Here is a 26,074-nt window from a genome sequence, read left to right on the forward strand (position 1 = left end):
AATCAGAATCAATTGATAGACGAGCCGCGGTGGTTAAGATTCCAACTCTGAGCTCCTTGTGGTTCAGATAACCCCGGGAAGTGGGGCAATAATTAGGCTGCATTAATTGGGAAAATAACCGAGAAAATAACACACGCATTCGAGAAATTTCATAAACATGAGTGAACTTGGAGTCTTGTCTTGACAAGCGAATTTGTATCTAAGCCGTCTCTTGTGGCCGGTTGCCAATTGAAACTGATTGGAGTCTACGGCCAAACAGCGATACACAGGCGTAATACAATTAAAACTAAAATTATGAATATATTTTAAACTCAACAAAAGTTTGAAAAGTTGACGACGAAATAAGAAGTTTGATTTCTGTCGTCTGTCCAGCACTGACCTGAGTTGTAGGTTGTTGGTCTATAGTAAGCACTCTCAATAGATCTAGGTCTAGTTTCCTTATAAGGCGCCGCTTCCTAGGAATTTAATTCACGCCTGTAATATTCCCACCGCAGCTCCTTGACTCATATTCCAGTGTGATGTTGTAGCTTTGTAAAAGACACTTCGATTTTAAACATTGACTTGAAAACTGAAGTTTACAGCCATTAACAGTACAGGCGAGGGTATAAGACTTACTTTCTGGTAATAAGTAGCGGAGTGGCCCGTACTCGTGTGATGATCAGAAAGCCCCCCTTTTGATCCCCAGAAAGATAGGTTTTTGATCATTCGAAACTGTACCCAACCGTTTGCTCTGTGCAACCGACTCGTTCACTGAGCTTTTAATAAATCCCTGGCTACAAACAGCTGATCTCAGTTGGCAACAAAATTACAGAAAATAATCTAGTCCAGCCTTAAATTCACCTGAAATTCGTACACAGACCTAAGAGTAAACATGGTCAGTATTCTAGTCTGTGCCTAAGTGAAGCGATTAAAAGGTTTTCGTTCAAAGAGACATTAGTTGCTTCAGTTCTTAATAGATTGTGGAACTATTAAACTTTTTTCTATATTATTTTTTCGTGCTAAAAAGATAATTATAACGTAAAGTAGGCTATAGTTTACGATAAATTGCCCCTTATTGTTCGTTGATACTAAAACGTTTGAGAATTAAAACATTATTTTTCTAGGTACAATTTAACATAACTATATTGTGTATTCCCAAATTGGCTCCACTTCAATATACTGTACTCGGACTTACTTAAACTTTTGGTATCTTCATCATTAACCAACAAGGTTGGATATGTTGAGTCTTGTTTACTACTACTTTACAGTATACTACTATACTGGAGGGAATGGTAGTGTATTGTAAACGAATTGATGGTTTAACGTAGTCACGGTATGGTGACATTTAATTTGATTTCAAGGGAGGATAAACCAATTAATTGGATACCAATTAATTAGAAAGACGAGTGTTTGCTTACACTCCAATTGAAGTTCAAAGCCTAGCCTAATATATTTCTCTGATAAAACTGAATTGACCCTAAAATAGTTAAATTGCAAAAATGTGCAATGTGGTTCTGGGGAAGATCGAGAATACAAGTACAGTTAGTATATCTCCATTCATTACATAGATAGAGAAAGTTACTTCTGGCAGGTTGATAGTATATAATTATTTACATGGTATTCGGTATATTTTAAAACTTATGCTATGCAGGCCCTTTTGTAGGCTGCATAGAGTAAAATAGTTTCTATGAACGTAGTAGTTTATTGTGCTCGGCTCAGAATTGCGTGATTAATCAGACAACAAATCACTGACTGGAACACACACAAATCGTACATTCGACTGATTTGCAGCCGATTTCGCAAAGAAATCTAGTGAGAATTTAGATGTCTGAAGGCTGTAAACGTCTGGAAAGTCACTACGAGGGTCTATCGCTCCACCACCCGTTTTACACAATACCCCAAACAAAACACATGGGCGTGTTTGGTTGGAGTTTTTGTCCGCTCGACGACGCCGATCTGATTTACTGTCTGAGTTGTGTTTTTTTACCCGAGTCACACCTTTCTTTGACCCCGGGTAGGTCTTTATTGAGGGTGTGGTCGTACCTGAGAGATGGCAAATTTAGAGGAGTAGCCTTTGTGAATAAACTGGTTCATTTCAAATTGCCATGAAGTGAAGTATGATTGATTATTTTCACACTCGCCGGATTAAAAACTTTGGTAAATAGTTGTACAGTATCGACAAAAATGTTCTTACCAAATCCATAGAGTATATGAAATATAATTGAGTACCTATATGAAATATAATTGAACTTTGTGATATTCAAGAGAAAGTGACTGTATACATTTTATTTTATGGTTGCGTAAATTTATGTAGACGTACATGTTTTCTAAGCTTTATCAGTAGTGTTTACAAGATAAAGGTGGTTGTGTTTAAATATTCGTGACTAAACAACAAATTTTACTGTATGGATTAGTATGGAGTACCGTATGTATTAGTCCTTCGTATTTGGAGGGATTCAGAAGAACGTGATATTTTTGTCTTTATAATCCACCAAATTACAGCTGTCTACTGCTACTCCCTCTCAGGACTACTGTGGTCCTCCTCCTTCCTTCATGTCCTGCGCCTGGTTAAGCACACCCTCGTCCCTCATCACGCTAATACAGTAGCCGTTCCCTCGACCTTGGCTGGTCTGGTACAGCTGTTGTTGATTCAGATTCAGACAGTCCGAGTGTCGGGTCTCCGCCCCACTGGCCTGCCGAGGTGTGTGGGAGTGAAAGGAAAGCGGTCTGGCGGCATTCTCCGCGGCAGACGAGCGTCTGGTCGGCAACCGCCGCTGCTTCCGTGCGAATCACACGCTTCAACTCGCACAGTTTCGTTATGTTTGATAATTTTTAATAATAATTTTGGGTAATTGTATTATTTGTGCATTAACCTAGACTCTTTGACCCTACTACATTATTTGATTATGTTACCTAAATTTCGTTAAAGATAGCATAGGTATCGTCTCTCACAAAGGTGTGTCATATTGTTCAATTTTGAAATATTTGTGGGATATTATAAATTTTTTATAAAATCTAAACTTTTATCAGTGCAGAACCACTGCAATGAATTTGATCGTGGTGATCCTTTACAACTAGGGCTTTAAAGTAGGCTCACGGTAAATGTTTTCTCCGTGGTCAGCTGTTACAAGAGTGAAGGTAGGCTGCAGGATCTAGTTAAAGACGGTGGCAGGTTCATCATAACAACACATCCAGCTGATCTCTGACTGAACAGCTGATTATCCGCGACGTCCGGCGCCAGGTGATCGGTGACGGCGATCCATCCTCATGGTCAGAGACCAGAGACATCTGCCGGACCTAGCAAACAACTAACAACTGGTCTAGCATGTCCGGTGCCGGCCTCAACCGACAACAAGTAACGTTACAGTACTTCCTGTAGAAAAACTCGCGAACTAATGCTAATAATACGGTTGGCGACTTTTGCAGAGCACAACTACCTCGCTTATTTTCAAACTCTCTGAGTGTAAGCAATGATGTTAATACTGGAGTAGAATTTTAAACCTTAAATGGTCCTGGTTTGTGTTGTTTCGTGCCTGGTCATGTTTGAGTGCTATTATATCGTTGTACCTTTTATTCTCCAAATTTAGCCTGGATTTTGCAATTATTAAAACGTTTTAAAATTGGCAAATGAAAACAAGAAACAAATAGTAAACAAAAAACTCCCTCGTCAGCTAAATTAACCGGACTGAAACCCCCTTAACTGCCTTCCGTCGATCCATGTGCGAGTATATTGATCTTATACTATAAAAATTTAAATATTCAGTACAATAAATATAAGTAGGCCATCATGTTGGTAAGAGTTATTTTGGTAGCGTTAGATCATTCACAGTTATATACATTTAATTTGCAGCTTATAGAAAATGTTTAATAAATACGAGGACCCTTCTGTCAATGGTTCCTTTACGGGTGTGGTTGTATGCTCCGAATGGTTTGTAGTAACTCAATGGTATGGTATTACGAAAAGATTTTATCATAAGAAAATATTGCGGTAAAAATACTAAGGTCTTTACCTACAGCATTAAGGCAAATTATTGCACCAATAATACAGTCACACATACGGATGAATGTTGATAATGGTATCTTTTGGCGCGGAAGTTAGGCCGATTGTGATGGTGACCTAACTTCCAATTTCCCCTCAGTGCTCCTCTCGATATGCTAACTAGCACAAATTGTGATTTTAAATAGGATAATATTAGTTAATCATCATTTTGGGATCCCTAGTAGGATAATATTAGTTAATCATTTTGTATAGTTTCAAGAATTTTTAAGTTTCGAATCTTAGTCGTACCATTGACTAAGGAAATAAAAGTTTGTTTCCCTTGTCTGTGGTCGTACTATCGAGCTTCGGTCTTGTTTTATAGCTTCACTTTGATTGAGATTATTTCTAGGTATTATCCTGAATGAAACCCTCAGAATAAAATATCATATACCTCTCCATCATTATGCTGTACTCTATTTATTCTGAGATTAATATTACTCCCACATATTAATCATCCTTGTATATTGTTAAAGACAGTTTTATTGTACCGGTATCGTTATATCCTGTATAGCTAGCTTCGTTAGTTAAAGTTTCCTTTTTATTTATCGGTTATTTACTCTTTTAAGTTATTGCGACCAAGTAAATTGATGTATTTAGTAATCTGAACTATTTCTTGTACTTTTGGTATGATAATCGTAGAGTGAAGCACGCACTGTGTACAATGTAACTTACAATACGGTTGTAAATATGTTACCGAGGAAATGTTTAACTACATCAATAATGCACTCACGAGGTTTACAATGTTGTTTATCATTATATGAGAAGTCTAATTACAATGTATAGAAAATTGTGTTCTTTTCTCGACAACCGCACGCCCTTTATTTAAAAATGTTAAATTATCCCGTGTGATATTTGTGTCGGATCTGGAATGATGTGGAATGGTTACAAAGTTGTCTAATAGACGTGATCATTTGGTAAAGGTGGAAGCGCAGACATGACCTGAGAACAATGGGGGGGGGGGGCTAACGACAAGCACATGTGGAGGCACCGGGCGGAACGGCCTGGAGCTCAGTGAATACATAATGATCCAGATCTTAAAGATTCAAGCAATATATTTGTTTGCGGTCAATTTTTTTTTTTAGCGAATTTCCCTATAGGGAAGTAGCTATTACCGTAGGTCTCATGGTAAGACCTAGGCCCGGGACCGATTTACTTTTTCATTTTGATGTCCCCAGAGGCCAAAAACACCATTCGTTCAAATTTTTATATATCTATATATAGAGATATATATATATATATATATATATATATATATATATATATGTGTCCATCCGCACGATAACTTGAGTAATTTTTGTCCGATTTTGATAAAATTTGGTTTGAAGGTGTAAGGCGGGATAAACTCGAACGAGTTCGCGAACCAGCATGATCGGACTATGGGAACGGGGGTTTACGGGGGGTTTTATGGGGTAAAAATTGGGTTTTCCCATTTTTGACCCAAAAAAAAACAAATTTTGCAAAATCTTTTCAAACCATTTTGTAGAGCTTAAAAAAACAAATAATTTAGTATATTGAAGTGTTACTATGCGCCTAATGGTTACGGAGAAAATTCCAAAAAAATGTAAATTTTAAATTCCCATGTTATTCTTATGGAGAATGAGTAAACTGTTGTAGTTTGCTTGTTTATGAACATATTTTGATCAAATTTGGAAAATGTTTTTATTTCTTACTAACTATTAACATTTTACAAAAAAAAGTTTTACCCTCCCTGATGCAGCAAACCTAAGTACCTGTTAAAATAATTCTATTTAAATAGGAAATAAATGTTAAATTTTTAAGTAGACATTTTAGTGTAAATCCAATCAGACATATGGAAATTCGCTTAGTCTGCAGGTTTGCTGCGGCGGGGGTATTTTGGTAATGAAATTAATTGCATTTTTAAATTGAGGGTGCGCCTTGTATAGTGTTTAGAGCACAGGATTTTTTTTTGTGGATCCGTTCTTAGACCCAATCAGCGTAGCTGAGTGAGCCCTTGCGTAGCAATTAGATGTAGATGGTTCGATCCATAGAAAGTTCTGTAGTGGCGAGCTGTCCCTGGCCAGGGAAACAGTCATTCTTAGTTCAGTAACAAACAAAGCTACACAAGGCTGTCACTCTACACTCACTTCTAATTCATATGTGTGCTAAAATACGCCCAGAAATTATAACGACCAAACAAACCGATCGAAAACTGCTACTTGTCCTCTGGTCCTACTCAAATCATTCAAACTTGTCCATACAAATAATACTGTATTGAAATGTCAGATTTTATCATATTATGATGAGAATATTTGAAGTATCCCAAATCAAGAACACTACAATTTCTTTTATCTTCAACTAACGACAGTTAGTGGCTCTGTCGGTCTTGACCGGTCTTGACAGACTGAACCAAATCAGCGGTGACATGGGTTCACGTCCCGGTCCAGCAATGTTTATTGTAGTACTGTGTCAACTTTCGGCTCATCTCTGCATTGCTTGATACGTTCCTCATACATCAAGCATAGGTTAAAGAGCTAATTGACTGCCAACCTCTTGAAAGAACCGCATGGGCGTGTCTTCTTCACAGTAGTACATTAACTATAGACATAGGTGCTATTACTGTATATCAAATGTGTGTTATCTCCACCTGACCGCCATACCAGCTGTGTCCAGCCGTCAGTTGTATTGTATTCTATTTCCGAGACGGCTTCTCTTGTAAATCATCGCTGACCAGGCGCCGCCGCCGTAGAACGCTGACTAGTGACTGGTGGTTGATGTTATCTCGTTGCTGCTGAACCATCGATTTGTCAAATCAGGTGTGTCGTCAAAACTTTCCTCTCCAGGTGTGGTCTTTTCGAACCTACATCGTGTCAAAATCTCAATAGTAGCACCCTTAACTAAGAGTGTTTTTAATCTGCACCTGTAATTTGTTAAAATTCCAAAAGTAAATCTCTTGTCTTCTAACTATTCCCAAACCGTAAATCTCTTAAGTTCAATCAGATGTTCCAAATGGTATGTCAAAAGAAAAAATAACTTATTTACTGTACAGTCCTTAGGAAAAATACTTTTTGCAACACCAAACTACAGTAGTTTAAAATGTCATTAAGTTCGAGGCCGCCGCCTATATATTTATGTAATAGCATAGACTAGCCAAGTTTTATCCATGGCAATAGTTAGTTTTCACGCAGTAAATACATTGGCATAAAAAATATATATAATGTAAAATATATTGACATTTTCTATGGGTTTGTATATTGAGATAAAATTTTAGTGCGCTGATGTCGACTATTGCGCGATTTTCTTTTATTTAAGTGTAAATGCCACAGTGTGATTTTTACTCTTCGTGTAAAGCACCAGAGAACAAGAAATATCTTAATTATATAGATTTTTTTACTTTCTCCCCCTAATTGCAGTATCTGGAGAACGTATTGTTTTCGTCAAAATTTCCGAGTTTGAGTTTTGAGTGGACATATCCATTTTGGGCCCCTCTGAACCCAAAAAAGGTTTTCGAAGTGATGTTTGTGTGTTTGTCTGTATGTGTGGATGTGTACAGAGCTGCTACAGACCACACCTGTGGTCCGATTTTGATGAAATTTTGTATGTAGGTTCTCCAGGCGTTTTTCATTTTATTTTAATTTTAATTTTTTTAATGGGGATTTTCTTGAAAATTGCCCTAACGATTTTCATAATCATTTAGTATGTTATAATCCTTTAAATTCGAAACAAAATGTCAGAGCAGCAGCCAGCACACATAAAGACTCTTTCAATTGCATTTTCTAGCTTTGTACTATATTTGCACACAACTTTAAGTAAGAAACTTACAGTATGGACGATTAATCGAAAACAAGTAACTGATATAATTTTGACAATCCTTCATCGTTGACCGGGACCGTGGTACTCGGGCGGAACGCTACCAGTGGTAATGGTGTGTTATGGTTGAGAGCGGAAAGCGATTTTATGGTTGGAGGCAGAACCAAAATTTACCACAGTGCTTTCCTCCAGAATCGAAGGCTTTTGAAATGAATTGAATAAGCAATTTATCAACACTGTGTGATAATGTTTTAAATTTTTGTGTATTTTCACTATTTGTATTTACGATTTTAAAGGAAAGAATTTCTATTGGAACTACGGGTTTTAAAACTGTATAATGTAGTTGTAGATAAGACACGCCCTAACTTCTTGCATTCATGGATATTGGAACATTGTAAATTATTTTAAGAAGTTTATTTCAACAAACTATAAAGTACATATATTATTCAAGTGTGCTAGAGTTTAATAAATGGAATCATTGGCTTCAGTGGATAGTGGATCTGATGGAAATTTCTCATCAGATTGCAATTTAAACCAGGTTTTGTTTTTATGACCAGTTTACCTTTGAGTGTGGCGATAACCTAGTCACTTTAGAGTGTGATAATTAAAACTAAATGTTTAAATATAAAATTATTTTTCTCTGTGTTTAAATTTTGTCATATCAGATTACTAATTTTAGTTAACAAATCGACCGTTTTATCTGGACTTAGGCCTAATAATGTTAACCAGGGCAGGGGCCCATACACGGTCAATATTTATTGTGCAATATATTGCGCAATCTTATTGAAGAGCGACCATAAGCTCAATAATACAGTTAAATAGGTAATATTGTGCGACCTACGGTTGAGTCAAGTCGTCAATTTTGAGAAGATGCATTGGCAGACTGAAAGGATATTGTTCAATATCACCCATACACGATTCAATATATTATTAGTAAGATTGCGCAATATTTTTCAAAAAATTTTGTATTCACTCCATATTTTGAACAATCTGATTTTCGGCAATAATTTTCACCGTGTATGGGCCCCTAGGACCTAGGACAAATAGAATACATTAACGCACTCAATCGCTCCGTGCAAACATACTTAAATTGTCTAGAGCTGAACCAAGGATGGCAAGTATAAGGGAGGATGTTTAATCTACGCCTGGGCTAGCTGAGAAGCCTATGGGAGGTCGGTCCCAGGACTGTTATCACCAAATAGATAACCAGTTTAAATAACCTGTTGTGTAAACAGATCGGTTGTTTTTACAGAACAACTCGCTCTCCATTCGGTTTATTCGACCTAATATTTGAATTAGAAACTAAACCGAGAAAATAACGTTTTATACAATTTACGAGAACGGATGTGATGATTGATCAATTTCCTGCATCCCTTTTATTTGGAACTACGCTTTGCGTCATGCGTTATCTTTTTAACGCGTAAATTATAAGATGCGATATTAGTTATTTTATGTCTCCGCGCTTATATGCCTATCGGCAACGATATACATTGTAAATAAGAATAGATATTAAGTTAAATTTCTTTGAATCCTTTTTACTGAAAACTAATTTATACATCGTACTATATCTTTTGCGCGTAAATTATTATAGAATTATTAAACACTTAATGTTAGCTATTTTACGTATCGCCGTTCGTACGTAAATAGTAATTTTTATCTCTAAAATGTTATTGACAGTGGATTTGTTTGTTGTTATTGCTCGTGCTCATTAAAGAATGGCCGTCCCTGAGTGCCGAAACGTCATGCAAATTTCATAGTGTTGTTTGTCCGACCACATTTCATGTAGGGACGACAAACTTTGAACGTTCATGGTAAAGACAACTAACTGTATAACTATAGTGATCTGTAGTACTCGGCGATCATAATGGGCGATGGATCACCCAGCGGCTAAGACAAAGCTTAAGTTCAAATTTTATAACGTCGTAAACTACATCGGCGTAATCATTAAACCGTATTTAGTTGTCGTAATAAAATATAGTAAGATTAGAAGACCTGGGATTTATTGTCGCCGCAAACATACATTATATTGGGGCGGTATATGTTTAATCGGGAACCTTTAATCGTTAGCACCACCACTGTAAAATATAAAATTAATTTAATTTTCCGCTGTAATTACGAGACTATATTTTTCAAGCAGGTCGGTTGTGGCAGTAGCGCGATATACGAGAAGTGCGCGCGACGACATGATACGCTATTGTTCCGGACACTCGGACCGCGCCGCGCCGCCACGCAGAGTTGAGTTACTACAACAACCCACTCCCTGCTTTTTGTCCCGGTTTTGACTGCTGGCTGGGTTTCTGGGCGATTGTTGCCTTTTGATAAGCGAATCTTAGCACAGAATAAAGAGTGCTCTCTTTTGTGGTCAGGAAATATGTGGTGGTCGAGAACGCATCTCTACCCGCAGAGTTGTCCAGGATATGTTTTTTTTATGTGGAGCTCAGGAAATAGTCAAATCCTGAAAAAAATTATAAGTACTCTTAAGTATCTCTCTTTGTATGTCCTCTAGTTTTTCACGTAGAAAATGCTAGCGCCTAACTGTTTTTCTATTTGATGTGCACACCAAACATTCCAAATGTGAATCCTGGGAAAAGTCTTGTCGTGTAGGCTGAAGGTACATGTTATACACTTAATGGCAAAAAACCAAATAACTTCTTAGCATACAAAGATTATAAAAGGTCTTGTAACTTTTTTTCATATATAAACACTCATACTGTAAATATTTACAAAACGGTTAACTTGTGTAACATGTTTACAATCATCGAGAACATAATATTATGTGCTCGATGGTTACAACTTACAATGGATCAATTTTTACTGGCCCCCTAGCGCTGAATCTCCTATTTGGCCCTCATAACCTTCAATCGATTGTCATTGTAAAATTGTTAGGTGTATTAACTGTCTTCGTTCTAACATTATATTACTACTAGCTGTAACCCGCGGGCTTTGCCCCGTTTAACTTCTTAATTTTCAAGATTATCTCGTTCGCATGGCTCAATCACGTCCTGGTTGAAGTTTGTTCGCTACGCTCACTCACCTTTAGGTTGGAGCTCGTTCGCTACGCTCACTCACGTTTAGGTTGGAGCTCGTTCGCTGCGCTCACTTGCCTTCAGGTTAGCTCGTTCGCTACGCTAACTTGCCTCCAGGTTGAAGTTCGTTCGCTACGCTCACTCACCTTTTGGTTGCAAATTAGCTGTTGTCATAAATGTAAAAGAAATAATAGTGCTGCATCCTGTTGGTAATCCTTGTAACTTTAATGCTATTGAACATCGTAGAACAGAACCAACTTGTTTAATTGAAACAGCTGTTAAGATTCAATAATTCCATTTCTCATCAAGTTAACATGGGAAACTCCAGAGCCACTGGGGCGGAGCCCGAAAGGATTTTTGAAATAAGAATATGCCTATATGTTAATCGGGAATGTGAGCTATCATCATGCCAAATTTCAGCCCAATCCGACCAGTATTTTTCGCGTTCACTTGTCACAAACATACATCCATACATCCAAACTTTCTCATTTATAATATTAGTAGGATTTTATATGCATCGATAAGTTTTGGTTTTATTTTATTCAGACTATAGGCCTTCGCCTTACTTGCCAATTTGTCATGTTTTATCTTTTTAATATCACAGAACAAAGAAGAGACTATCATGTTATTAGTTAAGAACATACTTATTAATGTTTAAGATTGTACCAGAGAAATATAACTTGAATAAATTGGTAATCAAAAATATTATGAATGTTATCTGAATCAAATAACTAACTTTGAACTAATTCTCCACTTTTGAAACATATCCGCTGAGCTATTAGCTACGAGTATTTTAAAAACTTGATGTTGCAGTTAGTAGTATTAATAAGAGACATGAAAATGTAGATTTTGAAAGGAATTTAATTCAGTATGCAGGGTCGTCATGACACCCATTGTATTACAAAGCGGTTGTGGTCAGCTGCCAAGAAATCTCATGGGAAAAGACTGTTCTACACATTGTCCATTGAAGGATCTGTTTGCTGAGCCAATGTCAGACATAACATGTCATTCTTCTATGGATCCAATTTTTATATTCCTCTTGGGATTAAATAAAACCTTAAAATTAAGGTGTTGCCTTTGCAAATTTATATTTATAGAATATAACAATTAATTCAATTTCTTGTTTCAAGTCTTTGCTGGAAATTCCTTTTGGATAGTTTTAAATTGAGTTATTTTATCACTGCATGTAGTTCAATAACATTTTGCTAAAATGCTAAAATTGGCTTGCAGTTATTTTTAGTGAAAACGAAAAGATAATTTGATAATTTAATAAAGATAATTTTTAAGATATTTTGTTTTCAAATAATATTTTTTTTACATTTTATTTAATTTACAATCTGTTAGACAAAAATAGAACAATAAGCAAATATGATGAATTACAAGAATATGTTTTTAACAACTTTTCCAGATTTATATATCCAGTTATACCAATATCTTAAAAAAAAAATTAGGGTGCGAGCTGGTCTAGTGGTTAGATTGCGGGACTCCGGTTCCTGGGGTCCTGGGTTCAAACCCCGCCAAATCCCCAATGGATTTTATCTAGAAGTGATATTGCCGTAACCCCTAGGTTTAGCCTGAAGTAACGCGAAAAACAATTCCAGGCTTGTGCCTAGGGTCCTAGGACAAAGAAAAGAAAATAAATAAAAATATCTTTTAAATTTTTAAATGTGGTATAATTCATTCTCTTATTGAGGCCTGGTTAAAAATCAAATCCCTTCAGTTACTTTTAGCAATATAATAACTCTTCAACTTGGTGTTGGTTTTTCAGAGTCCATCAAGCTCTTGAACCCGTCATTCAGAAAACAAAAATTATATCTCTTAGTTGAAGAAAATTTGATCTGTACTAGAGAACTCCTGTAAAAACAAACAATGATAAAATAAGTCTTAAAGTGAAATATGAAGCATCTACTGATGAGACTGCATGTTGTGTTTGACAGATCCTGCCTCGTATGAACTTCAACGTGTCTCCATGTGATGATTTCCGTCAGTATGCTTGCGGAGGTTGGCTACAGACTCACCCCCACCCTCCCCCTGATCATTCAGACTGGAGTCTACGCAGACAGCTGGAGCACAATAGTGAGTTTACATCTCTTATCTTCTCTCATTTCACTTCATCACTTTCAACTGTGAAAATCTTTAAACAGATTATGACGCATGAATGTTATCAAGTGTCAAACTTGAGCAATGAATCTTGCAGTAAACTTTAAAAATAGAGATGGGCCAGTTGTGGTTCTTAATTGCTCAAATATATTCATCGACACTTTGTGACTTTGTATTTGAAACAGAATCTAGAATATCCAGGGATCGTGGCAAAATTGTGATCTACTGGGTTTTTTAGCAACAGTGGCAATCTCCCACAATTGGGGCAAGATTGTGCCTTTTGGATTTTCCAAAATCGCGTAAAATTCGCAGACAACTATTGCAATTACAGTACTTAAATTTCTTCTGATTTTTGTTAGAAAAATCGTCTAAATTTATTAAAATCCTATCAAGGAGAAATGTCACAAATTTTTTAGGCTGTGCATTTAAACTATTTCGAGTGACATATCAATTGACACTAAAAGTGAGTTGTTTGATTGACAGTCAGGGACAGACTGAGACAACTGATTGTGACTCAGCCTCACCCCACCTCTGCCAGCACCTTCGCCTGGAAGACCAAGTACTTCTATGAGAGCTGCATGGCACTGGACAACATAGAGACTGCCAAGGATGTAATGCTGTCCACCCAGATCAACTCTCTTGGTTAGTACAGTACTCCATCAGTATTTGTTTCAAGTTCATTTTTGGTTGTTTTTTTACATTAACAATAAGTTAAAGAGTTGAGTTTTTACAACATTTCAGGATCTGGAATCTGATCCCACCTTCTGGTGAGAAAGTAACTGTGATTTTCCAGTTGTGGGATTCTGTACTGTCTTGTTATGTTTTAGATTATTTTTCATCTGACAGGATCAGATTTCAGATCTAGAAACTTAATAAAAACCTATTACTTTGTTTGCTAATGTCGATGGGAAATATCTGCAGTAGTCTCTCAAGCAACATATTCCTTGATAGATTTTTATTTATCAGCTGACAAAATCTCTGAGGATGTTTAGGTCCAGTGGCATTTTAATGTAGGCATAAACCTACCTAATTTGTTTATTGTTATTATTTACTAATTTTAAACGATATAGCTAAATAAAATTACCCTAGTTCTAGTTTAGATCAGCAAGTGTTATTATTTATGAAATCCATCATCCAGGCTTCAGATTTCATAATGGTTGAGAAGTCTGTTCAAATAGTTATTGCCAAGTCTGATGAAAAATTTAAATACTTGGTAATTTATTTTTATTTTTACGTCTTGTTTACAGGAGGATGGAATGTATTGAGGGAGTTCCAAGTGCACAGTTTCGACTTACGAGACACTTTCACCAGACTTCAAGCTGACTTTGGTGTTCCTCTTTTCTTCAAAGTTGATGTTGTCCCTGATCCTTACAGTGAACAAGACTTTATCATTCAGGTAATACGTCTGGGTTACAGTTCCGAATTATATTTAACAGGAGTGTTTGCATGATCATATAGTTTGAAAATCTGCACTGATAAGTGTAAAGGCTTTTTTACACTAAATAACTACTATAAACTGTTTGCGAGTTTCCGGGAATCGGGGTTTTATTGTGTTACACCCTAATCTTTCTTTACCTTTTTTTTATACTTAAAAAAGGCCTGAAGAAGTTTTTCATTGCAGCAAGCGAAAGGGATTTTAGCAGTATTTTAGAGAAGAGCCCTTTATTTAGAAGAACAAATGGTCCAAGTAAACAGTTGAAATAAACAAAAAGTGATGCCAATGCTACATCTACAAATAACTCCTTGAGTAAACGGCTGTTTCCCTTACTGTCTTGGCTTTTGTAAATATATCATTTGTACGGAATAAATCATATTGCAAATTGCACTCATTTTCTCCCTTGACTACACCTTGCCGTATTACGGTACATTATTTACTCTAGCTGAGCATTGTACTTCTAAATTAAAATGCATCACTTTTTGTAAATAAGAATATTTTTATACAAACTAGAGAACCCATGCTGCTCCGCAGCGTTAAAATAAATATCATATACGAAAAATAATCAAATTTATGATTTTTTTATTGTGTAATACAGTATCTTAAACTTAATTGATTCAAACAATCAATAGCTCAAATTAAAGTCTTTAATTTACTAATTATTTTGAGTCTAAAACATATAAAAACATAAACAATATACTGGAGCTATTTATTTTAAATCATAGAAAACCTTATCAAAATATTTTTTATATTGGATGTTCACTGTTGTTTTTTATGTTTGCTTGAAAATCGTCCAGTTTGATTTACTAATACAGTAGCTTAAATGCAAGCCAGTATTTCACTGAAGGTTCTTCTAGACTGTAAAGAAAAAAAAGAATATTTCCCATATTCTTTTTGTAAAGAAAAAAAAGATTCTTCACTTATGTTCAAAATATACTCTTAACTGATCATTCCATCAATCAAAATCACCTCACACCTTTATGTAATGCAATTTGGCTATTCCATACAGGTGTGAGTATAACAAAAAGTTGCCCCCTGGTGGGGTTTTAATGAATTTAATTTACACTTTTAATTGAACTACTGAGGACATTACAATCACAGAGCTGCGCAGTGGAAATAAAGATGTTAAGTGTGGGCCCTGTAATTAAATATCCCAGAAGTCCGATTTATGGACCGTGAGAGGTCTGATATGTTGTCCTCCTTCACACCTTCTTCAGCTTAATTCTAACACTTCTTAAAACTAATAGATGTGTCTATTTGAACACTCCATGAATTAAAATGTGCTGTTCTGATGAAAGATTGTGATATGAATTGATACTCTGTAAAACTGTAAAATTGCAAATAATAATATTGAAATATTGATTGAAAATATTTGTGAAACTGTTTGTTCAGGAAATATTTATCAAAAGTATGACTTCAAGATGTTTATATATACTGGATTCGGTTAAGCCGATTGCTCATGAATTCACCAATTTAACATTAAACATTATGAACTGAGCTTATAAAAATTGCACTGTCAAAATATATTTACAAAATGTGATCATCAACACTCATTGTGAATACTTTGTATACCTCTTTCAGTTAAGCCATTTACCTCTTTACTTTACCAGTTTATACTAATGATACTAACAGATGAAACACAGGATAATGAAAAGATGGTGATTTGTAAAAATACTGTATAATGAGATGATAATTGCAAATGAGCTGTGATACAATAATTAATAAAATTTATACAATGTGATAACCTTTTTTGTACACAATTTAACAATATTTTGAAAGAGAGAGTGAGAGAGTTGATTGTAAGATTGAATGTTCAAATTGGCGGTTTGTTCATTTTTTAAAACTGCAAAGTCTCGGGAAAACCTAGCCTTGATGATTTTATTTATTTGTTTTGGATCACCAGACTCCCCAAAGATGTTCGTAATTATCAAACTGGCCAGTTTACAATTTAATCAAACAGGGACTATTATGTAGGTTTGTGATCTACATCACTCCTTGCTGATCAGTGCAACGGGGCCAATCGACTGCTGAGTCGATTATTTGATAATTTTTATTTAGTATTTAATATTTATGAATTTAATGGGAGTCTATCCTCATGACCTTTTGTCAACCCTAGCCTTCGACCGAGCACTCTGTTACCCCCATTTACGTTACACAATCAAACTCTCACTATTAAAAAATGTAATACTGTTCAAAAATTATTCTACACATGAAATTCAAACGTTTTAAATAATAATACTGATGATGATAGAATCTGACTTTACATAGAATACAAAAATAATAATATCACAGATAAACATTGCTCTTTAAATTAATATACCATTTCAATTCAATTTAATAAATAATTTTCATTTGACTAGGTTCACTATTATAACTTAAATTCTTTGTATGACATGACCAAATTTAATAAAACATTTTATCCTGAATCGTGACCATGTGCTCTAAGTAGACCAAATGAAACATGAAAATCTCAGACCAAACAAAACATGATTCATAACTTGTAAAACGAGTGGTACATGTGAAAAAATGTGGCAGATTGGCAAGACTATTTTAACACCAAAACACAAATAACACAAACATTTACTTACGTACACATGTCGACACATTAACATTCATTCCGACGAAGATTCACGCGTACCGAACATTTAAAAACTGACTCGTGGTTTTGTGACTTTTTGTCTGACCGAGCGGAACATCACGACACGGTTTTTTCTGGTGTAGGACTTATTAATTCTTGTTTTTTTTTTCGAGCTGGCGTTTAATGATTCAATTGAAAATACCTTCACGACGACCCGCGATTCGCTAGAAACTGACATTTGCTATCGATATGATGCATGTACGAATTTTCATCACGAACGCGAACAATCAATCCGGCATCTCAACTGTCTCGACTTAATACTAATAAAACACACCCCCAAATGCAATTCGGCGAAATTTTGACAATTGCGATCGTTTGATGCACGTACAATTTCCGCCCGAACGCTAATTTCCGAGCTACGAATTAAGATATTAATAAATTCGTCCTACACCAGCGACAAAACGCGACTTCACATGTTGACTATGCGAGTACTTGACCACGAGTGACGACGAGACGTTTGCACGCGACACGGTTCGAGTGTAGTATTCCTCCGCGTTACGTCATGTTGGACTGACTTGTCCATTGCCTGGCGCGGATTTTAAATCTTTGAATTTAAAATCGGCACAAGACCAAAATACAGTATATAGGATTATATAATTATAAATGATAAAATACATCTTAAATTGAAGTAAGAATTAAAAAATTTATCAAATCTATGTTTTTTGGTCGAGTAATACAGTAGATAAAATATATGCTGATGCTTGGTGTGAAATCAATGCGTGCATACTATCAATTTGAGACACCAATCATGAAAATCGGTCGGGAGAAGAGTCAAACAAAATCCTAAAAGAAAATTGACCAAATTTAACTCCCTTAAGATATACATGGGGAGAAAATTTTGTTTACATATAAGCCAAGTGGGACTGTAAATAAACATATACCGATGCTTAATGTGAAATCTGTCCGTGCATACCTACAATTTGAGACCTCCAATAATGACAATTGGCCAGGTAGAAGCGCTAAACAAACTAGGAAAAGAAAACCCAATTTAACTCCCATAAGAAATACATGGGGAAAAAATTTTGTTTATGTATAAGCTGAGTGGGACTGTAGACAAATATATGCCGATGCTTGATGTGATATCTGTGCGTTAATAGCTTCAATTTGAGACCTCAATCATGAAAATCGGTCGGGTAGAAGAGCCAAACGAACTCGGAAAAGAAAAACCATTTTTTAAATATATATATTCTAAATATCGTGATATTTTTGTATTTTTCCGGAACATGATGTAATTTACAAGTGGCAAACATCTAAAACCTTAAAGTACATGTCAATACGAGCACAAAAATGTATATTAAAAAAATTCCCACCAGGGAGGGGGAGGGTGGTATAGCGCCAGCCTCCGCTCTACAAAGGATTTTCCATAAATTCACAACAGATCCTCAGATGCTTTGATGACATACTATCACAGCTGACGATGGCTTTGTTTTCAAGGTCTTGATTATTTCTACTAACTCTTTCTTGCTCCTTAAGAAACTTTCTTGCTCCACTGCCTATTACACAAAAAATCGATTTAAACATATTAGAAACCAATTTTGTATCAACAATACTTGAACCACTTTCATCCTTGATGTTGTTGAGAATATCAGAACATGGTTTATTCAAGCCTCTATTTTCATTTATAATGCTTGGTTAACACACACTGTGATTAGCTGAATTTGAAAATTTTTTACATAATAAAATTATTAATACACCTTTAAACAAAGAGATAAAATATTTTTAATTTTAAAAATAATTTGGTTCGTTACAATATTTTAAGATAAGAAAACATTGTTTTACGTTGTATTGTTGACCCATTCAGGTAGCAATTCCTTCTCAGACATGGTAAGGATGGTTAGCATCTCATATATGGTTCAGCTATCGTCTCTGGTAGGGTTCAGCTATTGTCTCTAGTAGGGTGCAGCTATCGTCTCTAGTAGGGTGCAGCTATCGTCACTGGTAGGGTTCAGCTATGGTCTCTAGTAGGGTGCAGCTATCGTCACTGGTAGGGTTCAGCTATGGTCTCTAGTAGGGTGCAGCTATCGTCACTGGTAGGGTTCAGCTATGGTCTCTAGTAGGGTGCAGCTATCGTCACTGGTAGGGTTCAGCTATGGTCTCTAGTAGGGTGCAGCTATCGTCACTGGTAGGGTTCAGCTATGGTCTCTAGTAGGGTGCAGCTATCGTCACTGGTAGGGTTCAGCTATGGTCTCTAGTAGGGTGCAGCTATCGTCACTGGTAGGGTTCAGCTATGGTCTCTAGTAGGGTGCAGCTATCGTCTCTAGTAGGATGCAGCTATCTTCTCTGGTAGGATTCAACTATCGTCTCTAGTAGGGTGCAGCTATCATCACTGGTAGGATTCAGGCTATCTTCATTAATTTGGATTGTATCGAATAAAATTATTTTTACTCTTAATTTCTATTTTCACATGAATTTTGTCATCTTGGAAGTTTGTTTATAATTTTAGGGAGCTGGATCAGTAGGGGGTTCGTCTTCACTCTGGGTTTCTTTGAGAATTTTATGGATTCGTCTGTAAAATTTCAGTTCCTTTTGGACCTTATAGTACTGGCGGCGAGTAGTCTCAGCAGTTGTTAGTGCCACAGCCAAATTTGGAATAATGCGTTTGAGCCAACTCATTTTCACAGGGCAAAATAAACGTATTGAATTTAAATAATAATTTGTTGCATCCAAAGACAATTTAAGCAATGAAGTCTTACGTATCCATGGTAACGAATTCTGTTTAATAAAATGGTCCAAAAATGATGAATCTTACTATAGTTCGGTCGCTTTCTAAGCTGCCGAACTATAGCGTTTTATTTTCCTCTTCCAGGAACTGATGAGAACCTTTTCTGCGAAGGAGTGGGGGATTGTGGGAGAGCCCCTCACGTAGATTTAAGAAAATATTTAAATTTATTTAATAGTTTTTATTAAGTGTAAAATTAAATTTTTAATTATAAAATTAATTTTAAATTTAAAATTTTTAACTTTAAAATAAATTTTAAAACTTTTTATTTTAAAAATAAATTTAAAATGTTTAATTATAAAATTTAACTGTAATAACGTAACCTAACCAACCAAACTTGCTGATGATTTAAAAAAATATATAGGCCTAAGATAAAAATCAAATGAAGGGTACTAATTTTAAAAAATAGTTCTGTTCATTGTTGAGTGCAATTTAATATTTGCCACATGTCTGTTTTTAATGTTATACTTCAATGATGAATACCAGATGGTTAAATTGTTAAATGTGTTGTTAAAAACAATAATAGTTTTAATGTATGTCTTCTTTAGTTGGTTCAATTAAAAAGTGTTGAGTTTAATAATTCAGTTTGCCCTTTTATTTTATTGAGCTAGGTATTTTAATTTAGTGTCCAGGGAAACCACATATTTACAGGTTATGGGCCCAGGGCTGTTTAAATACGGAATTTGTTAATATTTTTTTACCTGGCTAATGAAATTGAATTAATATGGCAACTGAACATGAAAAGTATCGAATACCATTGTTGGATGGAACCAATTTCAGCAATTGGAAATTTAGAATTGAAACTCTGCTGGAGGAATTAGAATTATTATCTTTTGTAAAGGAATCTTATGTTACCAAAGTTGAATTTCTGGATAAAGACACAGATGAACAACGAGAGAGGAAGGAAGCAAGGTTGTTGGAATTAGCGAAACAAGATCGAAAGTGCAAGTCGCAGATTATACAGCGTATTGCCGACAGCCATTTGGAATATGCAAAAGACAAGGCAACTGCTTTTGAACTATGGCAATCTCTCTGCAACACATTTGAAAGGAAAGGAATAGCTAGCCAACTTCTACTAAGGAAGCAGTTACTAACAATGAAGTTTGATGCGAAGAATGATGTTTTAAATCGTCATTTTCTGAAATTTGACAAAGTCATAAGAGAGTTACGTTCTACAGGAGCAACTGTCGAGGAATCTGACATTGTTTGTCATCTACTACTGACCATGCCCAAAGAATATGACGTCCTTGTCACGGCCATAGAGACTCTATCAATGAAGGACTTATCTCTAAGCTTTGTGAAGGTCAGACTGCTGGAAGAGGAGACAAAGAGGAGGGGCGTTGGAAAAATTGAATTTGATTGTACATCACCTCCTACTGCCTTCCAGTCTCAACCAGGGAAAAAGAAAAATTTTCCAGGAAATCAAGGAACTTCTGGCAACTCGTTCAATTTCACTTGTCACAGATGCGGAAAGCTTGGACACAAACGAGCTAACTGCAGAGTCAAATTACCACAGAACCCATCAAAGAAAAATAATTCTGCGAACGTGGTCGACACCAAACAGGAAGATGCATTTTGTTTTGGAACATCAAGTGAAGACTGTTCAGCAGATACCATAAATTGGATATTAGATTCTGGAGCAACAGAACATCTGGTTAACAGTAATGAGGTATGTCTCTCTAACTTTAAGAAATTAGAACAACCTATTAAAATCGAAGTAGCCAAGTCTGGAACATATCTTGAAGCAAAAAGTAAAGGGGAATTGTATGTCACTAGTGTTGTGGAAGGGAAGGAAGTTAAAATAACAATCAAAGATGTTTTATCTGTACCTGGAATTAGTTACAATTTACTTTCAGTAAGAAAATTGGAAATGAATGGTTTTTGTGTTATCTTTCAAAATTCATGTGACTTGATTAAGAAAGATAATCAAACTGTTGCGGTTGCAAAAAGAAACAATTCTCAGTTATATATGTTAAATTTTTTGCAACACAAAGCTTTGTCAGTGTCTTCAACTGAAACAGAAATGAAGCTGTGGCATGACAGGCTTGGTCATTTGAGCTATGGTTGTATTAAAAGTCTCAGGTCGCAGGTAGATGGCATGGAGTTGAATACTTCAACATTGCCCTTAGAAAAGTGTTCAAAGTGTGTTGAAGGGAAACAATCACAATTTCCTTACAATCAGAACAGGAGACGTGCCACCAGACCTCTTGAGTTGATTCACAGTGATTTGTGTGGTCCAATCTCACCAGTTTCATTTGACGGTAAGAAATATATCATCACTTTTATTGACGACTTTACTCATTTTACGGTGGCCTATGCTCTAGAATCGAAGGCGGAAGTCACAAGATACGTCAAGATGTATCATGCTTTGGCTACATCTCATTTCAATCTAAAGATTAGCAGATTTCGTTGTGACAATGGTCGTGAATACATGTCAAATGAGTTGAAGCAGTTTTTTGAGGAGCAAGGAATTCAGTATGAGTTCACAATCAGATATACTCCTCAACAGAACGGTGTCTCAGAACGAATGAACAGGACTATTGTTGAAAGGGCTCGTTGTTTAATACTTAATTGTGAATTAGGTAAGACATTTTGGTCAGAAGCTGTTCGAACTGCCGTATATCTAATCAACCGAAGTCCGACATCAGCTTTAGGAAGAAAAATCCCTGCTGCTTTATGGTACAATGAGAAGCCTAATCTTAGTAAGTTAAGAGTTTTTGGCTGTGCAGCATATTTGCTGTTACCTAAGGAATTAATATCGAGTAAATTTGACAGCAAGTGCTTGAAGTGTTACTTTACTGGATATTGTCCTAATGGTTATCGACTGTGGTGTCCTGAAGAAGGAAAAATAATCACTGGAAGAAATGTTGTGTTTTATGAGGAAAAATTTAACTTTGAGAGCACACCAATTGAAGACTGGATTCCCGATCATGTACATGAATCCAGATCGAGTAAAAAGGAAGACAAGAACAAAGAAGAACCCAGATCATTGTCTGATGAAAATCAAAGAATTTCTATACCAGATCTTGAAGAAGAGGAAGAAGAAATTGAAGATCATGTAAGTGAAGAAGAAACAATAAGACACTCTACCAGAAAGAGGAATGTGCCAAGACACTTACAGGATTATGCAGTTCTTGCTCTGAATGCTGAATCTTTTGTCGATGATGTACCGCAAAGTTACAAGGATATTGCAGCACGTGATGATAAGGATCATTGGTATCAAGCTGTTAAGGAAGAACTTAACTCTATAAAGGAAAACAAAACTTGGACTTACACTGAACTACCACCTGGAAGGAAAGCTATCTCCAGTAAATGGGTTTTCAAATTGAAGAAAGACATGGACGGAAATATTGAAAGATACAAGGCAAGACTTGTTATCAAAGGATGTTCACAGAGAAAGGGTTTTGACTATGAAGAAACATATGCTTCAGTGGTTCGTCTTGCAACAGTTAGGGTGTTGCTGGCTGTAGCAAATGAACGTGGATTAATTCTTGAACAATTAGACGTCAACAATGCTTTTCTTCATGGGGAGCTGAAGGAGGAAATATATATGACCATTCCTGAAGGAGTTGAAGGAACACCCGGCTCCGTTTGCAAATTGCAAAAGGCACTATATGGCTTGAAACAGGCACCATTAGCATGGAATCAAGCTATTCATTCGTTTCTCATTTCTTGAGAAAGATGTTAGGATTGTTTGTTTGTTTATTGTGTCAAATGTAAAATTATTAAATTGAGGAGGGGTGTTGAGTGCAATTTAATATTTGCCACATGTCTGTTTTTAATGTTATACTTCAATGATGAATACCAGATGGTTAAATTGTTAAATGTGTTGTTAAAAACAATAATAGTTTTAATGTATGTCTTCTTTAGTTGGTTCAATTAAAAAGTGTTGAGTTTAATAATTCAGTTTGCCCTTTTATTTTATTGAGCTAGGTATTTTAATTTAGTGTCCAGGGAAACCACATATTTACATTCATAAATAAAATCAAGGTTGACTTCTTATTGAGGTTTGCAGTACCTAACATATTGTGATATGGGGTAAAGTAAATTCAAGGGAATTTGAAAATTACACTTGTGTTAACCCTTTCAGTGCTGTGCAAACGATATATCATTGTTTTAAAAAATCTCTAAGGGATATAGAGAGGAAGGTTATTTGAACAAAAAGTAGCAAAACGGCCATTGGTGACCTGTATGTTCATAGGATACACTAACAACCACTTAGCTAAAAGATTCGCCCAATCCGATGATTTCGAGGTGTAGGCTATGTCTAAACCAAGGATTATGAACACCTCACTATGCCCCAGTGGTTTTAGTATATCGCTACAAACAGTATATCAGGTACAGTATATCGGTCACCAATTATTTGCCACACAGGACGGGAATCGAACCCGAGCAGACGAATGCCACTGGCCAAGCTTGATATGAAATCCTTGAAAAACCAAATTTATCTCCTATAAGAAATACATGGGGAGCAAATTCGTGTACGTATATGCCGAGTGGGATTATAGATAAATATATGCCGATGCTTGATGGCTAATCTGTGCGTGGATGGATACCTTCAATTTGAGACCTTAACCATGAATATCGGTCGGGTAGAAGAGCCAAACGAACTCGGCAAAGAGAAACCAAATTTAACTCCCATAAGAAATACATGGGGAGCAAATTTCGTTTACGTATAAACCGAGTGATACTATAGATAATTATATGCTGATGTTGGATGGCAAATCTGTGCGTGCATACCTTCAATTTGAAACCTCAATCAAGAAAATTGGTCGGGTAGAAGAGCCAAACGTAGTCGGACAAAAACAAAATTTTTTTAATATATAAGATTATGTTGCTCAAAGAGTAATGTTATTCAGCATGTAAATTGTTTTCATTCTAACTCTTGTTAAACATTGTTACATTTTCCTAAATTACAGTTTATTGGTTCTGTAAATTTCAAATTTTTAATATTTTTCAGATTTTACCCTCTGACTTGGGCATGCCACATAAGAGCTATTACTACAGGAGTTTCAACTCAAAGGTAATGAATGTCCTTTTAGTTATTTTGGAGTGAATACTAATCACAAATACAAGAGCACTTTAAATAATACCAGGACGGGCGTTTTTTTCTAGACTAGTCTCAGGGGTCTCTCTCAAACAAACTTTAAAACTATAGGAAACCAAAAACTTAATATTTTCCTAAACTTCACAATATTGTTTACTTGAAAACAAAATATTATCTTTATAATAATTATGTAGAATATAATTGCCGAGATTCATGTTCAATAGGTTTATGTTTGGATTTAAGGTCCTTCACAGACTGTTAAAGTTTTTCTGTAACAAAAGACTAATTCTTCAACACTTTAGTCACAGCAATTTTCAGAAACAAAATTATAATCTAATCTTAAATAACAATCCACCTCAGAAGTACTTAGATTTTAATAAGACATGGTAATTAATGCGTAACTGTATTGCCAAAAAAACTTGCTAAATGGCTTTTTCTTCAGCAAAACAAACGGATAAAGCTTTAAAAAATTTGAAAGAAATATCAACAGGTTGGTCAATTTAACAAATATACAGTATTGTAACCCGGATTAAATGTTCCTAATTGAACTATATCTGTCATAAAATTAAGAACTACGTCAATAAAGACGATGTAATCGTAAACATTTATTTGAGATATGACTCGGCATTCACTGAGAGCGCAATTGAGTCAGGGTCTTGTTCTTCCTTTGGTTAAACTATTTAATTACATTGTCAATCAATTGTTGAATGTTTATTTATTATTTATTTTTTGCTTACTCTCGACAGCCTCTGGAGACGTATAAGCGGTACCTGAAGGACGTGGCCCAACTACTAGGTGCCACCAGCAGTGACGCGGCCACATTCAGTGAGGACATGTTTTTCTTTGAGAGACGTCTGGCCGAGGTGACCCCTGACTCGCAAGACCTGCGACCCTTCCAGGCAGCTCTCAGGATGAACGTCAGTGAGCTGAAGAATGTGGCACCTTCTGTGAGTTAACATTGGTTAACCTCAACTGTTAATAAGCATAGACAACTAACTGTGCGGCACAGTTATGTGCCTTTTATTTAAATCACCTGGGCAAGCTAGAGCTGACCACAATGATAAGATTCAGGTGGCTAACTGGTCTAGAACCAGCAATGTCTTATCAGCCCACTGAGCTACTGTGTACCATCTTTGTTTTTGTAGTGTATATTGAAAATTGATGACACGGTAATACAGTAGTTAACTCAATATGAATTATTAATATCTGTGACCAAGATACCTGTGTATTTTTATTTTGAATGGAATAAAAGAAAATTAATATAAGTGTTTAAGATTACTTAGGGATTAAAGGCTATAATTTAGTCTGTATTTTTCAGCCCTG

The 26,074-nt window shown here is 35.7% G+C and overlaps 1 protein-coding gene across 1 annotated transcript in view; it reads left to right on the forward strand.

The window, feature by feature from the left end:
- The window catches only part of LOC129002474 (endothelin-converting enzyme 2-like), a 51,501-nt gene that overhangs the window by 11,682 nt on the left and 13,745 nt on the right, over nucleotides 1-26,074 (forward strand). Inside the window, exons 2-6 of the mRNA XM_054430308.1 lie at nucleotides 12,750-12,888; nucleotides 13,396-13,554; nucleotides 14,160-14,308; nucleotides 24,665-24,727; nucleotides 25,498-25,698. Coding sequence (XP_054286283.1) covers nucleotides 12,750-12,888; nucleotides 13,396-13,554; nucleotides 14,160-14,308; nucleotides 24,665-24,727; nucleotides 25,498-25,698 — 711 coding nt within the window. The remainder of the gene's footprint in view (nucleotides 1-12,749; nucleotides 12,889-13,395; nucleotides 13,555-14,159; nucleotides 14,309-24,664; nucleotides 24,728-25,497; nucleotides 25,699-26,074) is intronic.

The sequence above is a fragment of the Macrosteles quadrilineatus genome, unplaced genomic scaffold (assembly GCF_028750875.1).
Source record: "Macrosteles quadrilineatus isolate MER2022 unplaced genomic scaffold, UCM_ALF_1.0 Scaffold_9__3_contigs__length_116548681, whole genome shotgun sequence".
NCBI lineage: Eukaryota > Metazoa > Arthropoda > Insecta > Hemiptera > Cicadellidae > Macrosteles > Macrosteles quadrilineatus.